Source organism: Pteronotus mesoamericanus, unplaced genomic scaffold (assembly GCF_021234165.1).
Source record: "Pteronotus mesoamericanus isolate MK-2021 breed Mesoamerican mustached bat unplaced genomic scaffold, CSHL_Meso_final scaffold_174, whole genome shotgun sequence".
Lineage (NCBI taxonomy): Eukaryota > Metazoa > Chordata > Mammalia > Chiroptera > Mormoopidae > Pteronotus > Pteronotus mesoamericanus.
The window spans coordinates 27,875,761-27,897,014 of NW_026555309.1; the positions used below are offsets into that span (position 1 = coordinate 27,875,761).

A 21,254-nucleotide genomic window follows, 5' to 3' on the forward strand; every position below is an offset into this window, starting at 1 on the left:
ATTGAAGCAAGGGATTGAACACTACATCATGGCTCACTGAGTACTAGTGGTCATACATAAAGAGGGAATCAGAGAACAGCATGATAGTCTTGTCGTTTGCAGAAACTATGGCAACCAGTCTAAAAACAGAACAGCAATATGATCATGAAAAACAAAAACCAAAAAGAGTCGATTCAGAGTGGGTAATCATATCTCTTCTGTGGCATAAATTAGCTCATAAACATTTCAGGGCTTGATTCAAACTCAAATAACCATGGAAATAAGGAAAACAATGACTTAATTACCAAGACCAAATAGCCAATAGAGTGGCGTGAAATACAGACCTATGGGTGTGATGTAGCGCATGACAGTTAAAGAGAAGTCAGAGATCTACCGACTCTTGTAAGTATAGCTCTTATTGTCTACCCTATATCATTTTTTTAAAACCCAGTCCCTCTAATATACTTTATAAAGCACAGAAATACTGATATGGATGCTCCTCCAATATATGCAAATAAGTTTATGTTTTAGAATAATCTCCTTTTTTAAAAAAGCAAATAAACTGTGAGTAAGCACTCTCAGAGTGCAGCTGAATCTCTGTAAAACTCTCCATGGTAAACACGAAGAAGAATTATGGTCCAGTTTATGAAAAAACACTCTTCTCTATCATTCCTCAGGAAAAGGTGACCCAGCAAGTCCTGAAAAGTGTGCTTTATTATTATTTTTTTTTTTAGCAGTGAACTAATGTGCACTGTGTTGTGTCGTCTTCGAGCTCCCGGCGAAGGCAGAGGGCTGCCATGCTATACCATTGTGCAGACCGTGTTCAGGTTGGGATCAAATCGCACTGCCTTCCCTTCCACTGACTTCGCATTGGTGTCATACATGGGGTTTTCAAAAGCTGCTTGGCCATTGTTATTTTCATGAACTGAACATCCCGTGTACTGTGTTTTGGGTGCAGTCCTGTTGACGAGAACATCGATTAGCTAAGTGTTAACTTTCTTCCAGAAATAGCAATGTAGGCTCGAATATAATTTTGAATTATCATTTACGGATAATGTAACTGGAAAGTATTTAGTGACAAATCATAAACACAATACATGAGATTTGAACAATTTACCTTTCACTTTTAAATCCTGAGTGACTTTATTTACAAAGAATACATATTTATATATAGTGCCATTATGAGCAATACAAATATAAGTAAATGATATATTATGGCTACTATCTTAAATTTTCTTATGATATAATAGCATATCCTTATGAATTAGCATGTATAAGTTGTGATGGTGATGATGAATTTAAACCTCATTAATATTTATTCATTCACTTAATCAAATATTTACTGAGCATCTATTATGCGCCAAGCATGAGCCTAGGCATTAAAAACATATGTATATTTTTAAAGTATACATAGTACTCTCATGGAGCTCATATTGTAGTAACAGAACACAGAGAATAAATTAAAAATAAATAAAACAGCACTGGCTGGTGTGGCTCAGTGGATTGAGTGCCGGACTGTAAAGCAAGGGGTCACTGGTTCAATTCCGAGTCAGGGCACATGCCTGGGTTGAGGGCTAGGTCCCCAGTAGGGGGCACATGAGAGGCGACCACACATTGATGTTTCTGTCCCTCTTTCACCCTCCTTTTCCCTCTCTCTAAAAATAAACAAATAAAATATTTTAAAAAATAAAATAAAACAAAAAAAATACCTAATCAGAATTGTTTTGATAAAAAGCAAAATGGTTACTAAGATAAGAAGTAAATGGAAGGCACTTTAAATAATAGAAATAGTCTGCTTGAGGAGGTAAAATTTAACCTGAGAACTGAGAGACAAGAATGAGCTCCTTCTGCACTAAATAGAAGGGGATTCCAGGTATAGCAGACAGCTAACGCTGGGGCCTAATTTGAGAAGATATTTGGAGTATCTTCAAGACAGAAATATGCTGTTTGTTTTAAAATGCTATTAGAGCACATAAATTCAAAATCTCAAAGAGGAAATGACTATACTGATACCCAAATCATCAAAATAGTTCGCTTTTAGTTAATAAAAAGTATGCAGCTTAGGCTGGCTGGTGTAAGTTGCTGTTCTGCACTCCTGCTTCATTATTTTATTTCTCTCACTTTTGGCTAATGCTTATTTCCAGTTTCTCTTTCCCACATCAATAACTTGCTGACATTTGTAATGGTACAGAGGCAGACTGGCCCTACCTGTTTCTGGGACCTAATTCCTATATATATAAATGTGTTTCTCAACTCCTTTGTTTACAGCAAGCACCACTAATTTCAACTATATTTTATCATAATTTATATTTGTCATTATATTGTTTTACTATCCCTAATGCATTTTCTAAACTTTTTTTATACTGAAAATTGTTAGGTAATTTGCAAGACAATCTTTCTTTTCTAAAAGCAAAAGCTGCCTTAAGTTTCTTTCAGAGGCGCCACCTCTGTAGTTACACTACTTACAGCTCACCCTTCCCAACAGCATAATTCTAATTAGTCATATTTGTTTCTCCTTTTTTTCAAACTAGATTCAAAATAAAAAAACAGAAGCAACATAATTTCATTCCAAATAAGTAAGAATCATGAAGACGTAAAGAAGTTCTGTTTGCTAATAGTGATCAACAGCTTTAAGGAAAATAATATCATCGAGCTTTACAAAAGAAAAGGTTTTACCATCAACAAAAAATTAACTTGAAATCAATCAAAGTTCTAAATATAAGAGCTAAATATATAAAACTCTTAGGAGAAAACATACAGGTAAATCCTCATGACCTTGAATTTGGAAATGGTTTCTTAGATATGACACTAAAAGAACAAGTAACAAAAGAAATAAATAAATTGGATTTCATCAAAATGAAGAACTTTTGTATACTAGAGGATATCATAAAAGAGTAGAAACACAACCCACAGAAAGGGAGAAATATTTGCAAACCACGTATCTGTTAACAGTCTAATGTCCAGAACACAAAAAGAACTCTTACAACTCAACAAGACAGATAATCCAATTAAAAATAAGCCAAGTACTTGAATACACATTTTTCCAAGAAGATAGGCAAAAAATCAAAAGCACTTGAAAAAAATATTCAATGTCATTAGTAATTTAGGAAATACAAATCAAAGCCACAATAAGAGACCACTGCACTCCATGAGGATAGCTATCATAAACAATAATAAGAAGAAAACAGAAAATAGCAGGTGATGACAAGGATGTGGACAATTAAAATAGGTGTCCCAATGAAAACCTGTATTCAAATAAGTATAACAGCACTATTCACAGTAGCCAAATGGTAGGAAACATCCAAATGTCCATCAGCTAATGAATGGGCACATTCAAACAGAAAACATTCAAACATACAATGAAATGTTATTCATCCATATAAAGCAATGGAGTATTGATGCATGCTATTATATGGATCAAACTTTAAAACATTAAGTTTTAGAAGCCAGATGCAAAATATCATGTATTGTATGATTCCAGTTATGTGAAATAGACAGAATAAGCCAATCAATACCGACAGACAGCAGATTAGTAGTTGCCTGGGGTGGGGCAGGGTGGGAGGAGTAAGGCGTAACTGCTTCATGGGTGCGGTTTCCTTTTGGGATAGTGAAAATGTTGCGAAACTAGCAGTGATGGTACCATGACACTGAATATACTAAATGTCACTGAGTTGTACACCTAGGGTGGTTTCAGTGGTTCTCTGTTACAGGTATCTTACCACCAAAAAAAAAAAGATTGTCATAGCTTGCTTCATAAATACATGTAGTGATGATTTTTATCATCAGTAAAGTCTGATATTGACAAGGCCTAAAGAGCTGCTTATACATACACAATTATTACAAATTTATGTAATATTAAGTTATTCTTAAATGATACAAACACTGATATTTATAATAAAAGCATCAGTTTTGGAAAAATACAATTAGGTAATATTCATTTAAATATCTACTTTCTACAAATTTTTCTTTTCTTGATAAGGGCTAGTTCTAAACAGAGGGGAAGTGCAAAGTAAGGCCTCTCAACCACAATATTGTAATGGAACAGTGAACAAAGATGAACAAATAATATGTGTATTCCTATGCTAGACATATCACGAGTGTAGCATATTAATTTCATAATCTTCTTAAAGCAAAAGAATGTACTCAAGAGGATTAGAAGACTCTATCAACTGCCTGCCTGGGTAAAATTGGTCAGTATTGTCATGTGCACTAAGAGGTTTAAACATAAGTTGCTCCCTAGTTCCCCAAATAAATCTGACGGCAGATATCATCTCTTTACTTTAAACCTTAACCTAGATTTTGTATCCCTGATGTCTCATTATGCATAATATAAAAATAGCTTATACAATTAGTTATATACTAGAAATTTGACAGGCAAAAGAAGAAAGGTTAAGTTCAATGCTTATGCACTTTAAAAGACTAATTTTTGTTGTGTGCATACATATTTGGTTAGAGGCAGGCAGGGAAAATAAGGTTTACCACAAATGTGGCAATATTTCGTATACGGCTATGGCAACAGTCCAGAATAAAATAGAAATCAGAATGTGAAATCAGGGTAGTAAAAAGAACATGAATATAGATTTAGAAAATATTTGCAGTTAAAATCAACAAACTTACCTTTGTTTATAAAGATAAAATCCAAATCCTGCAAATATAAGTGCAAAAAAAGGCACAAGAATAGCAATGGCCACAGAACTACTATTTGTACCATGAGGCTGATTTGAAGAATTTAAACCCTCAGACACATTCAATCCTATAAAATAAAAAATAAATTAGAGATACATAATCAACTCAATTTTATCACAATAAATTTTTATTTTCTGAACCAATTAATTTCTTCCTTTCTTGGAAATTTACATAGTTTAAAAAATAATGGTATTTTTTCAGCTCATTTCCACAGAATTTTGCATGATGCACACTCTATGTATTTTTTTTTTCAGGGGAGGATACAGAAATTAAAAAATAGACAAAGTGCCTGAATTCAAGAGTTTATGCAACTGTAGGAAGAACACCAAGACATAAATAAGTGAAATCATTGGGCATTAATTAATGATTAATGAATGTACTTTAGGAAGGGAGGGTGTAATTCCATCTGGTAGTATGCAAGGATGTTTTCTGGAGGCTGCACAATATGAGCTTGGCCTTGAAGAATCAGTAGAACAACAAATGGAGGAGGATCCAGGACTATCATAAACCGACAAATGGGAAGTTCAGTGGCATACTTAGGTGATGTGCCGAGCATTAGGCAGAGATGTGTGTCAAAGACTGGCAAGAATATGAGGCTAAAATGGTTAACTATGGTTAGACTCTGAAAAGACATAAACATCCTAAAGAGCTCGAACTCACTGCTCGTTTACAGTGAGGGATGACTGAAGGTGTTTAGAAATGAAAGACCCAATGATAAGACACAAGACTTAGAACAGTGGCTGGGGTGGGGTGGGCTTGAGGGCGTTGGGAACAGAAGCCAGAGTAGTCTGAAGGCTGCAGGAGCGACCCAGGTAAAACAAAATTAGGATGTGAACTAAATCATTAGAAAGAACATGAAAAGATAGAGTTAGGAGAACATTTTGTGGTTAAAATCAACAGAACTTGCATGAAAAGAGGCGTGCATGGAAGAGGTAAGGAGGCATAATCAGGGGGTGTCCAACATTTTGGCATCTGCGCCACACAGTAAGGAGAAGACTGCGCCACACTGGAGGGAAGGAGAATGTATTTAACGTGTGGTTTGGGCCACACGTTAAACACATTGCAACTTGTAATCACAAAAACATCTCATAATGTTTTAACCAAATTTACGATTTTGTGTTGGGCCACATTCACAGCCACGCTGGGCTGCATGCGGCCCACGGGTCGCAGGTTGGACACCCCTGGTAGAGTGTTTTACTTGGGCTCAGTAAAAGGCAAAAAAGGTTAGCACAGTTAGAAAATGCGCAGAATCAGGTTTGGCAACATGTTGACACATGTATCAAAAGAAAATAACTAACAGTTATTTTTCAATTCCTTTTTTATAGGTTCTATTTTTGACATGCAGTGTTTGAGATACTTTTGCAAATACTATATGACAACATCTTGCATTTAATTACTCAATCGGGTCACTGTACTATGTTATGTCTTATGCTGTTTTTAAAAATAATACAATTTTAGGTAAGCCATTATCAGAAATGATATCTCACTATTATTGTCCATTTAGAGAAAGCTAATTTCACTTTTTGATAGTTATATTCAAGTAAATATCAATTATACTTTAGGTTTAAAAAGTTAGTGCCTCATTCTATACCTATTTTTCCAGGGATTCATAATATTTACGTAAAGTTCAAAGTAAATAAATTTTTAAGATAAACATAAAAATGTAGTTTTAGAGTCTGAATTTATTCTTTATGTATCAACACCACAATAAGATAATATGAAACAGTATAACCAAAACTATATTAATAAATGCATTTCAAACAAGGCCAGTGTTTACACTCATTTTAGCAGAATTGGAAATAAGAATGACAAAACCCTTTGCCACTGACACAGCAAATGTAGGTATCTGCAGAGCACCAAGTCCTGAAAAGAGATCCATTCCGCAAAGTTATTTTCCCTTTCCAGACTCTATGAGTTTCTCAAGAGCCACTCATTTTTGAAAGAGTAAGAAAATTGCAACAATATTCAAACTGAAGAGAAGTATTACAGTTCTCATGAGATAAGATAATATAATTTACAGTTTAATATTTTCCTTTATATCTATATCACTTTTTCTCCTTTATATTTGCTTAAGGGCAAGACAGTTTGTCATGTTTATTAGAAATATGATGAAAACCACATTGTAGAGTTGGTACATGGAGAACCAATATTTTGAAGAATGTGATTATTTAAAAGGCTATCAAAATGGATCAATGTATATAGTCCTGACAATACAAAATTCAAACTATAGTAAGTATGCCTAATATACAGAATTCTCTATATTTTCTTATGATGTCTGGAGTAATAAAGAAACTACATGAAAATGAAAAAATACATTACCCAGTCTTTGTAGTCCAAATTGCCCATAATCTTTGCCCTGAATAAATCCTTGGAACACGTAAGTAGCTCCATCAGGTTCAGCAGAGACCTAAAAATATTTATAATTTGATTAAGTGTAGATTTGGCCTCAGTTATATTTTCTCAGACTTAATATATATTTAATTTTATTCTGAAGTGAATATTATGCAATGTTCTCTCCCCCAGATCTTCCCCCCATGTAAAATACAGGACACTGAACAAATCTGTCATCATTATAAGCAAAATAAAAATTTTCACTTTTAAATAATTATGATATAAAAAGGGGGATTATGTGTATATATACATTTCTTTTAGGCCAAGCAACCAACTGCCAAAAAAAAAAAAAAAAAAAAAAAGACAGATATGATGAAACAGATGGAGGTAAATGCTCAATTAAAAGTTAAAGTATGAAAATACTGTGTTTTTTAGATTAGATTACTGTTCAGCATACATGCACTTCTCTCCACTCCCACCGACCTTCATGGAAAGAGTATACTTCCCATCTCATTGAGTTGGGTTTAGTCCTGTGACTTGCTTTGGCCAATGGGATGTGGGTGGAATTGATAATGCCAGTTCCTAACCTAGTCTTAAAAGGCATTTTTCCCATTATCATAAGTTAAGTAAGTCCGTCACAAAGCCCACATATTCTATGATTCCATTAACATGAAAGTCCAGAACAGGGAAATCTGTACAGACAGAAAATAGGTTTGTGGCTGCCTAGGTCTGGGGTGGGGATGGGGAGTGGCGGGATGGGATGATAGCGGAAGGGTATCGAATTATTTTTTAGGTAATAAAGTTATTATAAAATCAATGATGGCAATGATACTCATCTCTAAATATACTAAAAGCCATTGAATTTAACACTTTAAATGGGTGAATTTAATAGAACTGTTAAAAAGGGGGGGTGCCTGTTTTCTACTGTGTCCCTTAGCACTTCTGACCTCGGACAAAAAAAGAATAAGCTCCAGGTAGCTGCTGCCCCTCCAGCCCGGGCCCTAGAGTCAGACACCTGGAGCAGATCTGAACTTGCTACCATGGCTTCAAGTAGAGCCAAAGGAATGTGGCTGAAATCAGCAATCAGTCTATCCATAACCAACCTCAGACATATTAGAACCATATAGTGGTTATGTGTCTCTGAAATGTTCTGGGGATGTCTAATGCTGTAGAGTACTATATATATTCAAGTAAGACTGTACATGCATTCTATCGCTTGATCTCATAGATAAAATAGGAATTGAAATTTTTCAGTGTTCTTGGTTAACTGAAGTTTGTTCTGATTACTGGTAGTTGCAATTAGCTAAGTCATGTATGCTATTGTAAGAGTTGTAAAAATACACAAAACAAAGAAAAAAACTTGAGTCTCTCCCCGTAAAAGCAAAATATCATACAAAATCATCCATACAAGTCTGATACACCACCACATGTAGTAAGATTTATTCTTTATTATCAGACATCATACTCTGGGCATGGCCATTTGTACAAATTAATTGCTTCTAAAGAGAATAGCTCAAACTCTATTATTTAAATGCATTCATTTTGTTTCCTAGATGAAACTATGCAAGTAAACAACCTGAGTACATGGAAAAAATAGTCCCCAACTCCGTGAATAATGGTACAGATAGGGAAACAGAATGGACATTTTTTTCCATAGGAACCAAACTTATTGAAGCCTGACTTACTATCCTCTTTCTTGCTAGGTGTTCCTTGTAAAAGAAGGCTTGTTATTTGAGAGAAATGGTCAGAGCTCTTTCTCTCATGTTCATTTTAAAACAAAGGCTCCTGGGCATTATGTGAATATAAGACTTGCTCCAATTCCCAATTTAGAAACTCCATTCACACAAGCGGCTGAATAGGATGGGGTGACTCCATGGTGAAGCTATGGTAACTATCTCCCCACATGAATAAGTTTACATAACTTCCTGTTCATAGACAATTTTAGAAAATATTCTAAATCTGTGCTTAAAACTTAATGGGCAGACAATTTTTCTGAAGCCTTTTAGTATGTGGCCTATGCCTCAGTGTTTCCAAAGACTGAATTATATTTTATCAAGATTGATTTATCATAATACTGACTGTAGACAAAATAATTTTAATGGTAGCAAGACAAAACTATATACTTCTGCATGCATAAGCATTATAGAAGTAAGCAAAACTCACCAGAATCTAATAATCCTAGGTTTAACACTCTAGATTACTAAATACACTTGGTCTTTTTTTTCCCAAAATAATTACCCTTAACAGTAATTGTACCATTTTATATGTATATGCGTGTGTTCATAATTAGCTAAATTTAGGAAAATATCTTTTTCTGGAATTTTAATGACAAACCTAAGCACAAATTTGTGTCAGCAGCAGACTTTTTAAAGAACCATACTTACAAAGCCATCCATGGCCCAATTTTCCTCCTTCATTTTCTTCACAGAAGCATGAGCTGGTACTTTAATAAGATAGATGTGTAACATTAGGCGAGCTTCCTGGCTTTTATATACTCCTGTAAAAACAGTTATGCTTCATTTTATTATCTATAACTCCTTAAGTACATCATGTAATACACATGATTGGAAAAGAAATAAACAAGGCCAACTCAAGTCCAGTTTTATCCATAATGCTGTTTACAAGTCCTGCAATATACATTTGATCTCTCTTTCAGCCGAAATTCTCAACTTAAATCTTCATTGTAGGTTTAAATGACCTACACTATTACAATTAAGTATTAGTCTTCTTACATCATTCCATGATAGTGCAAACAAAAGTATCATATTTTTTGCCCAACTTTTTAAGGGAAAAATAAGGATGTGCATCATACCTGGGTAGCACTAATTCCAGATCTATATAAATGTTTTTAATTCTTTTATTTATGCTCATGTGTTAAAAGTGTAACTCTAGAAAGCAATAACAATATCCATATGCAAAAATAATACCTGGAATACAATAATTGGTTCTGTTTCTAAATATAAATAAATACAACACTTAATTAAAAAATTAAGATGAAAGATTTGTATCCTGAAAGTATGTGCCAAAAACATGGGTGCACATTATACGTGGGAGTGCATTACACGTGGCAAAAATATGGTATTTCTTCCCTCAAACATATTTAAAATCATTAAAGATATGAACCACATTCTAAAATTCCTTATATTTTTCTTAAATTTGGTGGCAACCATGTGAAAAAGAGTATTCTAGATGCAACTTCAGCCACAAAGATGAATATATTCTTTTCCTATATAAATATAGGGGGTTTACATGTGTTCTCCATTAAGTAGAGATTTAAGTCAGGTACACAACTAACTAAAATAGATGGGGGAATGCGATAAATAAATGACCAGAAGAGAGGGATTATTTCACACTACAGTGACCAGGGAATCCTTATTTAAAAAAAAAAAAATATTTGAGCTGGGTCTTGAAAAATCAAGTGGGATTTTTAGTTCAACAAGGTCAATATATGTAATGACATAAAAGATAGAAGCAAAAATATATACAGTGATTTTTTTTTCCTTGAACAGTGACTATTTTAAAGGTAGAAATAAGCTGAAATGTAAATGTGTTCAGGGGAACAATAAAAAATATAATTCTAAGTAAAAATTTTGTGATTAATGGTTGAAATTTGACTATTCATTCTTTCACTTAATCTTTTATGTATGTAATAAAGTATCATTAGAGTATGCTGGGAACACAAATATAATGATAGATAGATCTTGATATAATGCAAATTACAATTAATAGAAAAAAATATAAAAGTAATCAAAAATAATATTGCTGGGAAAGGTTATAATTTATGTATATGGAGATGGCGACAGCAAATTAAATTAATTGAATTATTCGTGTTTGCTTTTTTATACTTATAAATTTTTTAAAAATTTTCTGGATTAGAGTGAGTACAGTTGATCTTAGAACAACGTGGGTGTCAGAGGCACTGAATGTCCTTGTATAGATGAAAATCTGTGTATAATTTAAGACTGCCCTCCACCTAGGCAAATTCCAAGGCAAAAACCCTTGAACAGCTCAAGTTAGAACTGCGTTAAGTCAACTGGAAAAAATCCACACATAAGTGGACCCATGTAGTTTATATCCTTGTTGTTCAAGGTCAACTATATGCATTTATTTTGTGCTAACTCTTTTACAGATAATTAAAATAAATTGTTTGTTTCACAGTTATATAAATTAGTACTCATAATTGAAATGCATTGCTCTTATTCATATAAAGCTTCTTTCAACTTATATTGCACACATTTTTAATTTTAAAAATATAATACATATTAACTTCTAATACTCATACTCTGGGTTTAGTGCAGGGTCATTCGATAATTTAAAATGATGTTTAATAGTATTTCTACCCATAGGTATACTTCCAACATGCCAGCGGATGTCTGAAATTGCAGATAGTGCAGAACCCTATATATATTTGTACATTGTTTTTTCCCAAACATAAATACCTATGATAAAGTTTAAATGACTAATTAGGCACAGTAAGATATTAATAACAGTAACTATAAAATAGAGCAATTATAACAATATAATTTCAGAATTCCAAAAATATACTCTAATAAAAATTATGCGAGTGTGCTCTCTCTCTCTCAGAATATCTTATGACACTGTACTCTCCCTTTTATGTGATGATGTGAAATGATACAGTGCCTATGTGATGAGATTAAGTGACATGGATGCAATGGCTACTGTGACTTAGTGTGAGGTTGCTGTTGATCTTCTATTGATACGCATGCTAAGTGACTACGGGTAGGTAGCATACAGTGTAGATATCCGAAAGGGATAAATCACTTTCCGACTGGGAGGGATGGAGCAAGATATTTCACAATGCTATGCAAAATGACTTGCAATTTAAAACTATTAAGTGCTCATTTCTGGAATTTTCCATTTAATATTTTTGGACTACAATTGACTTGAGTAACTGAAACCATGGAAAGTGAAACTGCAGATAAAGGCAGACTGTATTTAGGATATATAAATAGCCAAGGTGTATGTATGTGTGTGTGTGTGTGTGTGTGTGTGTGTGTATTTCATATTTGCAATATGAAGATGTAAAAAACATAATGAGAGCAATAATTCAAATTCATTACTTTGGCAATATTCTTCGAGGCCTATTTTGTTTCAGATTTTGTTTTTGTTTGTTCTGTTCTAACCTCTGAGATACAATCTGACTGTGTTTGTAATATGGAGGCTATATTAGAAGGGTCATCAGGAATACTGTACACAAGATGACATTTGAGAAAACATATGAATGTTAGAAAGAACACTAATCAAAGCTAATGAAAGCAGTATGCACTGTGGAGGGTGGTGGAGGTTGACGTCAAAAGCCAGGTTAAGCGCTTGGCAAGGCCATGCTCAACTGCTTGTATCTGCAAGGAAGAGCAAGCTGGCAACTGGTGACAGCCCGAGCCTGGGGAAGCGGGGCGGGGTCGGGTGTTGAGAAGGGCGTAAATACCCACAAACTTCTGCTGAAGACGACTGCAACCTTTGCAGAAGAAAGTTTTATCATACAGATGGGCTGGGAACAGAACAATCCGTGCCCACAGCGTTCCCCTAAGTCTGCAAAACTCCCTTGAGCTTTATCTAACCAACCCCTATAAAATATACGTGGATACTGTGGTCATTGTCATTGTCTCTTCATCAGAGGACAATGCCCCACTTGGCCCCCCCTTTTCTCTAAACTGTCTTATGTTGTGTCTTTGTGTTGTGTTGTCCTTTCTCAATCTCCTGTCGCTCCCACTCGGGAACCACCACTCCGCGCGGGTCAGGGCAATGCACTAGACAGAGAAAACAGACACCTGAAAAGGCTGGGCAGATGGATGATGGCCTGGGTCCCTTACGCCTGTTCATAGTAGCGTAGCTCCTACCTTTTCTGTCTCAACTAATGGCGTCCACCTAAATATTTTCATTTGAGGAAGTAATTTTGTGACCATAAAATAGATTCCAAATCACAGATTCAGTCTGTTTGGTGTTATGAAAATAGAGGAAAATTTGGTTATACTAAATTAAAAGTTCTATTCTATTTCATGATGTCTCATTCTAACTACAGAAAAATATTCTTGAGGAGCTTATTTCAGCATCACAGTGTTTTATATGTGTGTAGAAATATTTATGCATCAATCCAAAAACCAGAAAGCTTTGTTTCTGAATGAATTATAAATGCCATAAAAAAGTAACAAATATTTCACAGTATTAAAATCACTAATAAAAATGATGAAATGATGGAAGTAAAGGCATGAAGGCATTGTTTGTTGTTCTTTAATGTGATACCTGAAAGTAGCAGCTCCATATTGCTATTGCTGAGTGTTGCATTGACTCTCCCGGTGGAAGCATTGAAACTAGTAACTGTCAAAGTCATGGGCTGTTTCCTTCCTTTGAAATTGTAAGAGCCTTTCCATATATAATTTTGGGCAAACACATCATCAGGAACTGTGAACAGATTAAGTAAACACATACATTAATTTTACGGTGTCCGGTAAACACAAGTCCTAAATAAGTAGATGAATGAATATTAATGTATAGGATAATGAAATTTGCTAAATACACAATAATGTGGAATGTGTATTATAAAATAAATTTTTACCATAAAAATGTTTCCATTACTTTAGAATAAACAGAAATTGTAATAACCTAGATTTGCACATGAGTCATAAATAAAAAATAAACAAACACCATCAATTAAAGACATGAGACTTAGAGTCCAGCTAAATGTCAAGTTTACTTATATTCGGTCTCCTATAATAACATCTTTATTTCAGAAGGAAAATAGAATGCTTTTATTGGGCTCAGTCAGTCTATATACCAGTCCCAGGAGGCCTCCCTTCTCCCGGCAGTGGGAGGCTCATAAGAGGAAGAATATAGAGTTCAGCCCCCTTGCAAAATAGCCCTTGAAGATGGGCAAGAGTGCCACTCGTTTGTCCCCTAGACAGAATGCTAGTTCAATTATTCCCACAACAGGTGCTCCTCAGGAGGAGCCGGGCTCTACCATATTCACATCTTTGAAGATAAAGGTATTTTTAGACATAAAAAAATTGTCATTAGAATTGTCTCTCATGGGAGATAGACAAATTGTGGCAGAACCAAAGAATATTCTAAATGTTTTAAAACATCCATCTAAAGAAGAAACACGCATGTGTTAGATACAGCCAAATAAGAGGTAGTATAGTTGTATAAATTAGTTCTGCACTTTAGGCATGTCAAAGTCCACTCAGATCCTGGAAAGAAGCTGAGAGAAGTTTCCATTAATCTTATACATCACTATAAGGATCACACCCAGCAATCAACTATTCAATGGATCCATGTCTCCTCAGGTGAGTGAGTGAATGACATGAACTCAGGAAAAAAGTTATTCCCCTTAAGTTATTCATATCTGTCACCTGATCTCTATCATTAGTATAATTACACAGATAAAATAGGGAAACTTCAGGTTTTATATTCACTGTATAGTTGTTAATAAAATATCTACTTTGCAGACATGTAATTAGCGTCATGAAAAATCCATAGTCCTGACCCTGTGACCTTTGCCAAGTCACCCTTCTGGTGGCATCTGTCACCAAACCTCAAACTACACAGTGATGCTCTGTACGTAGAGGGGAACCTTACCTAAAAATTTGATACAGTGTATAGGTAAAAGCCCTCGATTTGGTAAACACCTTAAGGAGTTTTTAGCTTTAAAAAGTGTATCTAGATCAAGTTCGTGGGAAGTAACAAGCTAAACTGCTCTGTGTTAAAAAGAATGAGGAATTTAGAAGTATCAGACTCTGAGTTGTGGCAGACGTAGGAGGGGAGCGAGGGAGGAGAATGCTCTGACAAATAGTAGGCACTCGATAAGTAAGTGGTGTTGTGTTTCTGATTGTCCATTTCTCCTGGCTTGTACTGTGATTACTCTTCACTACCCCTGAACCTTTAATAAAAATATGTTACACCTAATGATCTTGTCCACGGTGCCTAGGGAAATTAAGGAGTGTTGGTTGAAGGAGATGAAGGAAAACCTAATGGCAGGAGAAAATAGCAGGGGAAAAGCAGACGGCAGCTGCAGCAACTTACATGGTATCAGGATTCATCATTGATTTGGTAATGAATGTTTAACAACTGACTCACCAAGGGGAAAAAAAATGTTGTAGTAGTTGCTGATTTCTATGGTGTAAATATTCCCATAATGGTAGATTTCAAACTACCAATACGACATCACTGAAAGTCGCTTGGAAGAACGCACAGAATTTGATATGGTGACCCTGTGCTTGCTAGAGCCAGCATGCCAACTCCACCTCATCCCTCTTCCCCATACATAGCTCCGAAATGTAACTCATATAGGGCAGGAGAGGCAGATACAATTTGTTCATCTATTTCCCTACGGGGAAATAGGTAATACTTCTTTCTATTGTTCGGTCTATTTTGAGATGTAAATGTCATTGTGTATTTGGCCACTCTTTATAAATTCTAAAGTGTCCAGAGGGGTGGGGGAGGGTGGGGGATAACAGGGGAAAGAAGGGGAAGGGTTGTCAAGGAACAGGTATAAAGGACCCATGGACAAAGCCAAAGGGGGGTAGGATTGAGGGTGGGAGGTGGGGGTGGGTAGAGCAGGGGAAAGTGGTGGTGGGAAATCGAAGACAACAGAACTTGAATAATAAAAAATAAATAAAAGAAATTCCAAAGTGTCCTCCAACTACCACTGATGTGGATATCAACGAAAAGGAGGAAAACAATGATGGTCATGATCCTTTCTTCCAAGAAATATTTGAACATAAACTTTGCCTCAGAGGCTTTACAGTTTTGCCAAAGAGAGCGTTATGTTCCTACCTTTGAACCACTGCCAACTTTCATTCTTGTTTCTTTTGAGCAACCTAGTCACTTCGTCTCAATCATTATTTTAAATAAAATGCTTCCAATATTTTGCCATTTAAGATGACATTGTTCTAAAGTGTTATACGTCCCTTTACTCAGGTTAAAGAAATGCATTTTCTCTCTAATTTATTAACAGCTTTTCTAAAAATCATGAATAGGAGTTGAATCTTATAAAATATTTTTAGTGCAAGTATTATAATAATCAAATTTTCACATGTTAATCTCTTAATGCAATAGATTACTTTTAAGAATTACTTAACATAAAAATATTTATGTATATCATGAGCCCAATGGATGTGTTATCTTTACTATAATGTATTTGGTTTGCTAAAAGTTTATGTAGAAATTTTTCATCTATAATCTGGAGTCAAGTAGGCCAGAAATTTCCCCCCTTTATGGATTTAGCTGAGTTATTAGAGTTACATGGGACCCACAGAATGAGTTTTATTGACTGGATGAGTTTTTGTAAAACTGGCATGACCTGTTCTATCCCTTTAAAATTTGGTATCATTCACCAGTAGAGCCATATACACCTGGTTTTTCTTTGTGGATGTTTTTAACTATGACTTTGTTATGGGATTATTCAAGTTTTATTAGATCTGGTAACATATTCTTTCCTAGTAACTTGTCCATTTAGTCTAATATTTTTAAATTGACAGTTGTGACAGTTTTAATATATTTCTTATTTATTTTATTTACTATCTATGTGATTATATTCACATTTAATTTTGTTATATTTTATATTTGTTGTTGCTTTCTTGATCAAACATACCAGAAATGTTTCACTTTGTTTTTTCAATGAACTACCTTTGGCTCTGCTTAGATTTTTCTATTGTACCTTTGGGGTTTATTTGTTTGTTCATGTGTACTGCATTGATCTATGACATCTTTTGGTTATTCTGTCATACTTTTTATATCTTCTTAACAGGAACACTTAACTCACTAATTCTGAGGCTTTCTTCATTTCTAATGTAAAGAATGAAGTGTATAAGTTCTCCTCATAACTTCTCTTTTGCTTCAGTTTCCAAATTTTGATATTTAGGTTTCAACATAAGTTTTAGCGTTACATTTTTTCATTTAAATTTCATATTTTTGTTATTTAATGTTTCAATTCCCATGTAGTAGTTATTTTTTATTGTTTTTCAATGACAGTTGTCCCCATTTTTCCCCTTTACTGACCCCTGCCCTACCCACCACTGACCTCCCACATTCAATCCTCTACCCCATTTTAATTCATGATTTATTCATCAGCATTAATTTTCTTACTTTACAAGCACTCAGAAAATTTTAAAATGTATAATTTTCTTACTAATTTTTAATTGTATCAGAAGAGATTGCATTTTGAAATTTGTGTTGATTTATTCATTACTTAATATATGATCAATTGTTTTGGCTGTCCTATTTACCTTGGAAGAAAGTATATATTCTATAATTGTTTGATGAAGAAATCTTTACATTTGTATACTAGCCAAATTTATTGTGCTGTTTAATTTTTCCATATTGTTTTTTAATTTTTTTGTCTGCTTGATTTATTTATTGGTGAGCACTGGCCATCTTTTGCCCAGGATAGTCCAGGTTTACACTTGCTATTCTGGAGTTATTGTTCAGAGCCCCCATTTGTGCCCAGATAAAGCATCTCCCATAGGAAAATTCTGTGCATTGATTGACCATTATGGTTGTCTGGCTCCATTGCTAACCACACTGTCTCATGATGACACACTCTTTTACTGCCTTAGTGACATTCAATCTATTATTGCTGAGTGTTGAATAAATCAGTGTCTCAGAGTTCTGTGGGCACTCCAGTTTTGTAGCATGTACATTGAAAATTTCTGAACCCAACTAAAATTAATCCCATCACTGTTCTTAGCTCAGAACAACTGGTCCAAATCTGTCTCCAAGGTAAATATTAGACTCTGAGACTGTGATTTTATTAGTAGCTTTTTGTTTACGTCATATAAATAAAATACTAATATGAAAAGAGCAGCCCTTGCTCACTATTTGTTAAGCACTTCACATTTCCTTTTCATACAATTCATTTATAATAACTTGATCATTATATGTTTTGTACAGATTTATAAAATAACTTCTCCAAAGTCATAGGGTAGGGAGTATATAACAAGAATTACATGAGGGCTGTAGGACTTCAAAGCCCATATTTTTAATGACTATGGTAGGTTTTAAAATCTAATAACTGAAAATAAACTGGAGGAGTTTCAGAAGTTCCTGAACTTTTTACTCACATAAAAGTGCATTTGGGTCTTTTGTTAAAAAAATTCTGTATTTAAAAATTGTACACTGTATCTCATTTTTATTTTAATACCTCAAACATAATAATTGCTATTATTTTCAGACACCCTTGAAAGGAAATTTTATAGAGAAAACTATAAATAATATTTTTGGAATATTAAGGTCACACCATTACACTGCTTGAAATTCAAGATGTTATGACACAAATTATCCAATTCCAAATTCCAAATATTCAAGTACATTGTTTTTACTCACTGGAACATATTTTTATAAATAAATATTCATTTTAAAATAGTAAATGACTTCTAGAAATCATGACTTCTGGAAAAATAACTGACATTACTAACCACTTAGCTTTGGGCTGGGTGTTCCTAGCACAGGTCTGGGATCTTTCACCAATATTTTGGAACCAGCTATGAAAAGAAATAAAAAATGTTGATAAAAATTAATATAATTAATAACACACACATACACACACCAAAAAATACGATGTCCTGTCAATTTTATTTTCTCACTTCTCATAGAGTTTTCCCAAAATGTCCTGTGTATCACAGCACCTCTGCCCTGCCCGGTGCTCCTGCTGTCAGCTAGCATTCCAGTAATTACCCCTCTTATGTTCCAGGGAAACAAGGGGGCAGATGAGCGCTGCCACGTGCTGGGGTGCTGTTTCTTATTTTAGAGGCATTTCTAACATGGAAACAGTGGCTTCCAACATAAACGCGGAGGGCCAAGCTTATATTCCTGTTGCAAAAATGCAGAAATTGTTTGTGTAGGGTTCATGTTTAAAATTCAAATTTGTTGAACTAGCTCATAAGAAATTGAGTAGGCGCAATACTGAAAAGTTAAAACTAAAGCTTTAAGTCAAACCAAAGGTAGCCCCCAAACCAAGGACATCATGGGGGTGTCAGGTGTGCCTGGAAAGTCACAGGAGTCATGACAGCCAGTGCGTCATGTGCCCACCGTGAAAGGGTGTCTGTCTTTATCCTCAGGGAATAGTGACATGGGCAGGGAAATTAGGAGGCTGCTGCAAGTGATCCCAGTAGAAATAAGAATCTTCAGTGAGACTACTGCAGCAGTAATGATAAAACAGAAAAGGGGACAGATAAAAAGATGTTGAAATTCTGGTGGATTAAAGGGATAGGAAGATGTCAAAGCTGACTGCTAGATTTCTACGTACTCTACAATGATGGTACCACTGAGACAGGGAACACCAAAAGAAAGCTGTGGTAAAAAGAAATTTATGAGTTCAGATTAGCATATGTTGAGTACAGCAATGTCTCTGAGGCATTCAAGAAGAGATGTCAAGTAAGCAACTGAACATATGAATCTGGAGCTAAGAGAAGATAAATAAGCTGGAAATATTAATCTGTAAATAGTTTTCATAAAAGAGACTGTTGAAGACATTGGCTTTGATGAGCTTACCTAGGGAGAGAATATAGAATAAAATGAAGAGATGGCTAAGAACTGAGGCTTTACAGAATCAATGAGGAGAAAATAATAAACTTATAAGGGAAATGGAGAATAGGAAGCATTATGAGGGAATAACGTATTTATTTATTCAAATATTTACTGAACACTTTTCATGTACAAGGAACTGGTCTAGGTATTAAAATTACAGTTATAAACACTTTGAACAAAGTTTCTGTATTTACTGAGATTATATTCTACTTGGGGAGAAGCAGATGAAAGAACAGAAAGTGGAGAAAGACAACGAAAAGTAGACAAATAAAAGAATAATATCTCAACCAAAGAGATCTCAAAAGATCTCTTTTATGTTACCATAAAACTTTTAAAATTAAAAAGAAGATAATGTTCTAGCTAAGGAAGTAGAAAAATTTAAAGAAGAATAAAGTCATTAACATTTGTGAATGCTGCAAGAGACCAAGAATTAGAAGGTCTGAAGAAAATTTTTTTAAAAAAGAAAAAGGTAGTTTATTGATGACCTTATCAAGAATTCAGAATAATTTCCTTTGCTCTTTCTTCTAGAAATATAACCCTATTTCCTCTGGTTAATTCCTTACATCTTGTCCAGATGGGAATTGTCCTAATTAAGCAGCAAGAGGAGTGGACATCATCTGGAAAAGGTCAAAGAACCATATCACCCTGGTTGAGTGATGGATTTGGAAATGAACTCTGTTCAGAACTATGACAACTGAACTTCTGAATATAATTCATTTATAATAATTTAATATAATAATTCATGAACAAGATTTGGTAATGGCTCTTTCTACCAGGGTTACTCTTCCAGAAGCTTATGAGCTCAGGAATTTTCTCTCCTCTAGTGGGTTGAATAACATACCCCCAAAATTTATGTTCACCAGGAACCTTAGAATATGACCTTATTTGGAAATAGGGTCTTTGAAGATATAACTCATTGGGGCTCTTATGGTGAAATAATCCTGAAATAATCCCTAAATCTAATGACTGGTGTCTTTATAAAGAGGAAAGGGGACATACAGAGATACATGGGATAGACCCTGTGAAGACTAAAGTAGAAATTGGAATGGGGTGCCTATGAGCCAAAGGATGCCAAGAGTTAGCCAGAGCCATCTGAAGTTAGGAAAAAGTAAAGAATGACAGAGCCTTTGGAGGACACATGGTCCTGCTCACATCTTGATTTTGGACTTCTGGCCTCCAGAACTGTGAGAGAGTAAATTTCTATTCCTTTAAACCACCCAGCTTCCACTATTTTGTTATGGTTAGCCCTATAAAACTAGTATACCTACCATGAATAGAAAATTAGAAGTCATAAAGGCAAGAACAAAAAACAGAGCATGGTAAAGAAGCTATAAAGACCTGAATAATATTTTTGTGCCTTGGGCTCCCGAAGTGTCTACATTACTCCTTTCTTTAAAGTTGGCCAACAAATTTCCCTTGTTTTAAAACTACTTTGAATTAAATTTTTTTTTTTTGTCTCTTGCATCTGAGAGAGGTCAAATAGTATAATATCTTTTGTGACAAGGTTTTACAGAAAAAGCTTACCTTCACATACTGGGACTTTTCCAGTCCAAGTGTTATCAGACCTACACAGCCTGTGTTCTGTCCCACCGGCTAAGAAGAAGCCGGGCTGGCAGGTGTAGATGAGAGTGTACCCGTGGGAGGGAAGGTCCATCCCCACGACATTTGCATGAGCAGGGGTTTCTGGTTGTTTACAGCTGTGGGCTAGATTTTAAAAA

At 34.7% G+C, this 21,254-nt stretch overlaps 1 protein-coding gene across 3 annotated transcripts in view; it reads right to left on the reverse strand.

The window, feature by feature from the left end:
- Positions 1–311: 311 nt before the first annotated feature.
- Positions 312–21,254, reverse strand: part of CSMD3 (CUB and Sushi multiple domains 3) — a 929,671-nt gene continuing 908,728 nt past the window's right edge. For all 3 annotated transcript variants that reach the window (XM_054590414.1, XM_054590413.1, XM_054590412.1), the window contains 7 exons: positions 21,061–21,240; positions 18,426–18,491; positions 13,258–13,416; positions 9,381–9,493; positions 6,985–7,072; positions 4,597–4,732; positions 312–939 (listed from right to left, as the gene is read on the reverse strand). In XM_054590414.1, the coding sequence (XP_054446389.1) occupies positions 780–939; positions 4,597–4,732; positions 6,985–7,072; positions 9,381–9,493; positions 13,258–13,416; positions 18,426–18,491; positions 21,061–21,240 (902 nt within the window). In that variant the 3' untranslated portion in view covers positions 312–779. The remainder of the gene's footprint in view (positions 940–4,596; positions 4,733–6,984; positions 7,073–9,380; positions 9,494–13,257; positions 13,417–18,425; positions 18,492–21,060; positions 21,241–21,254) is intronic.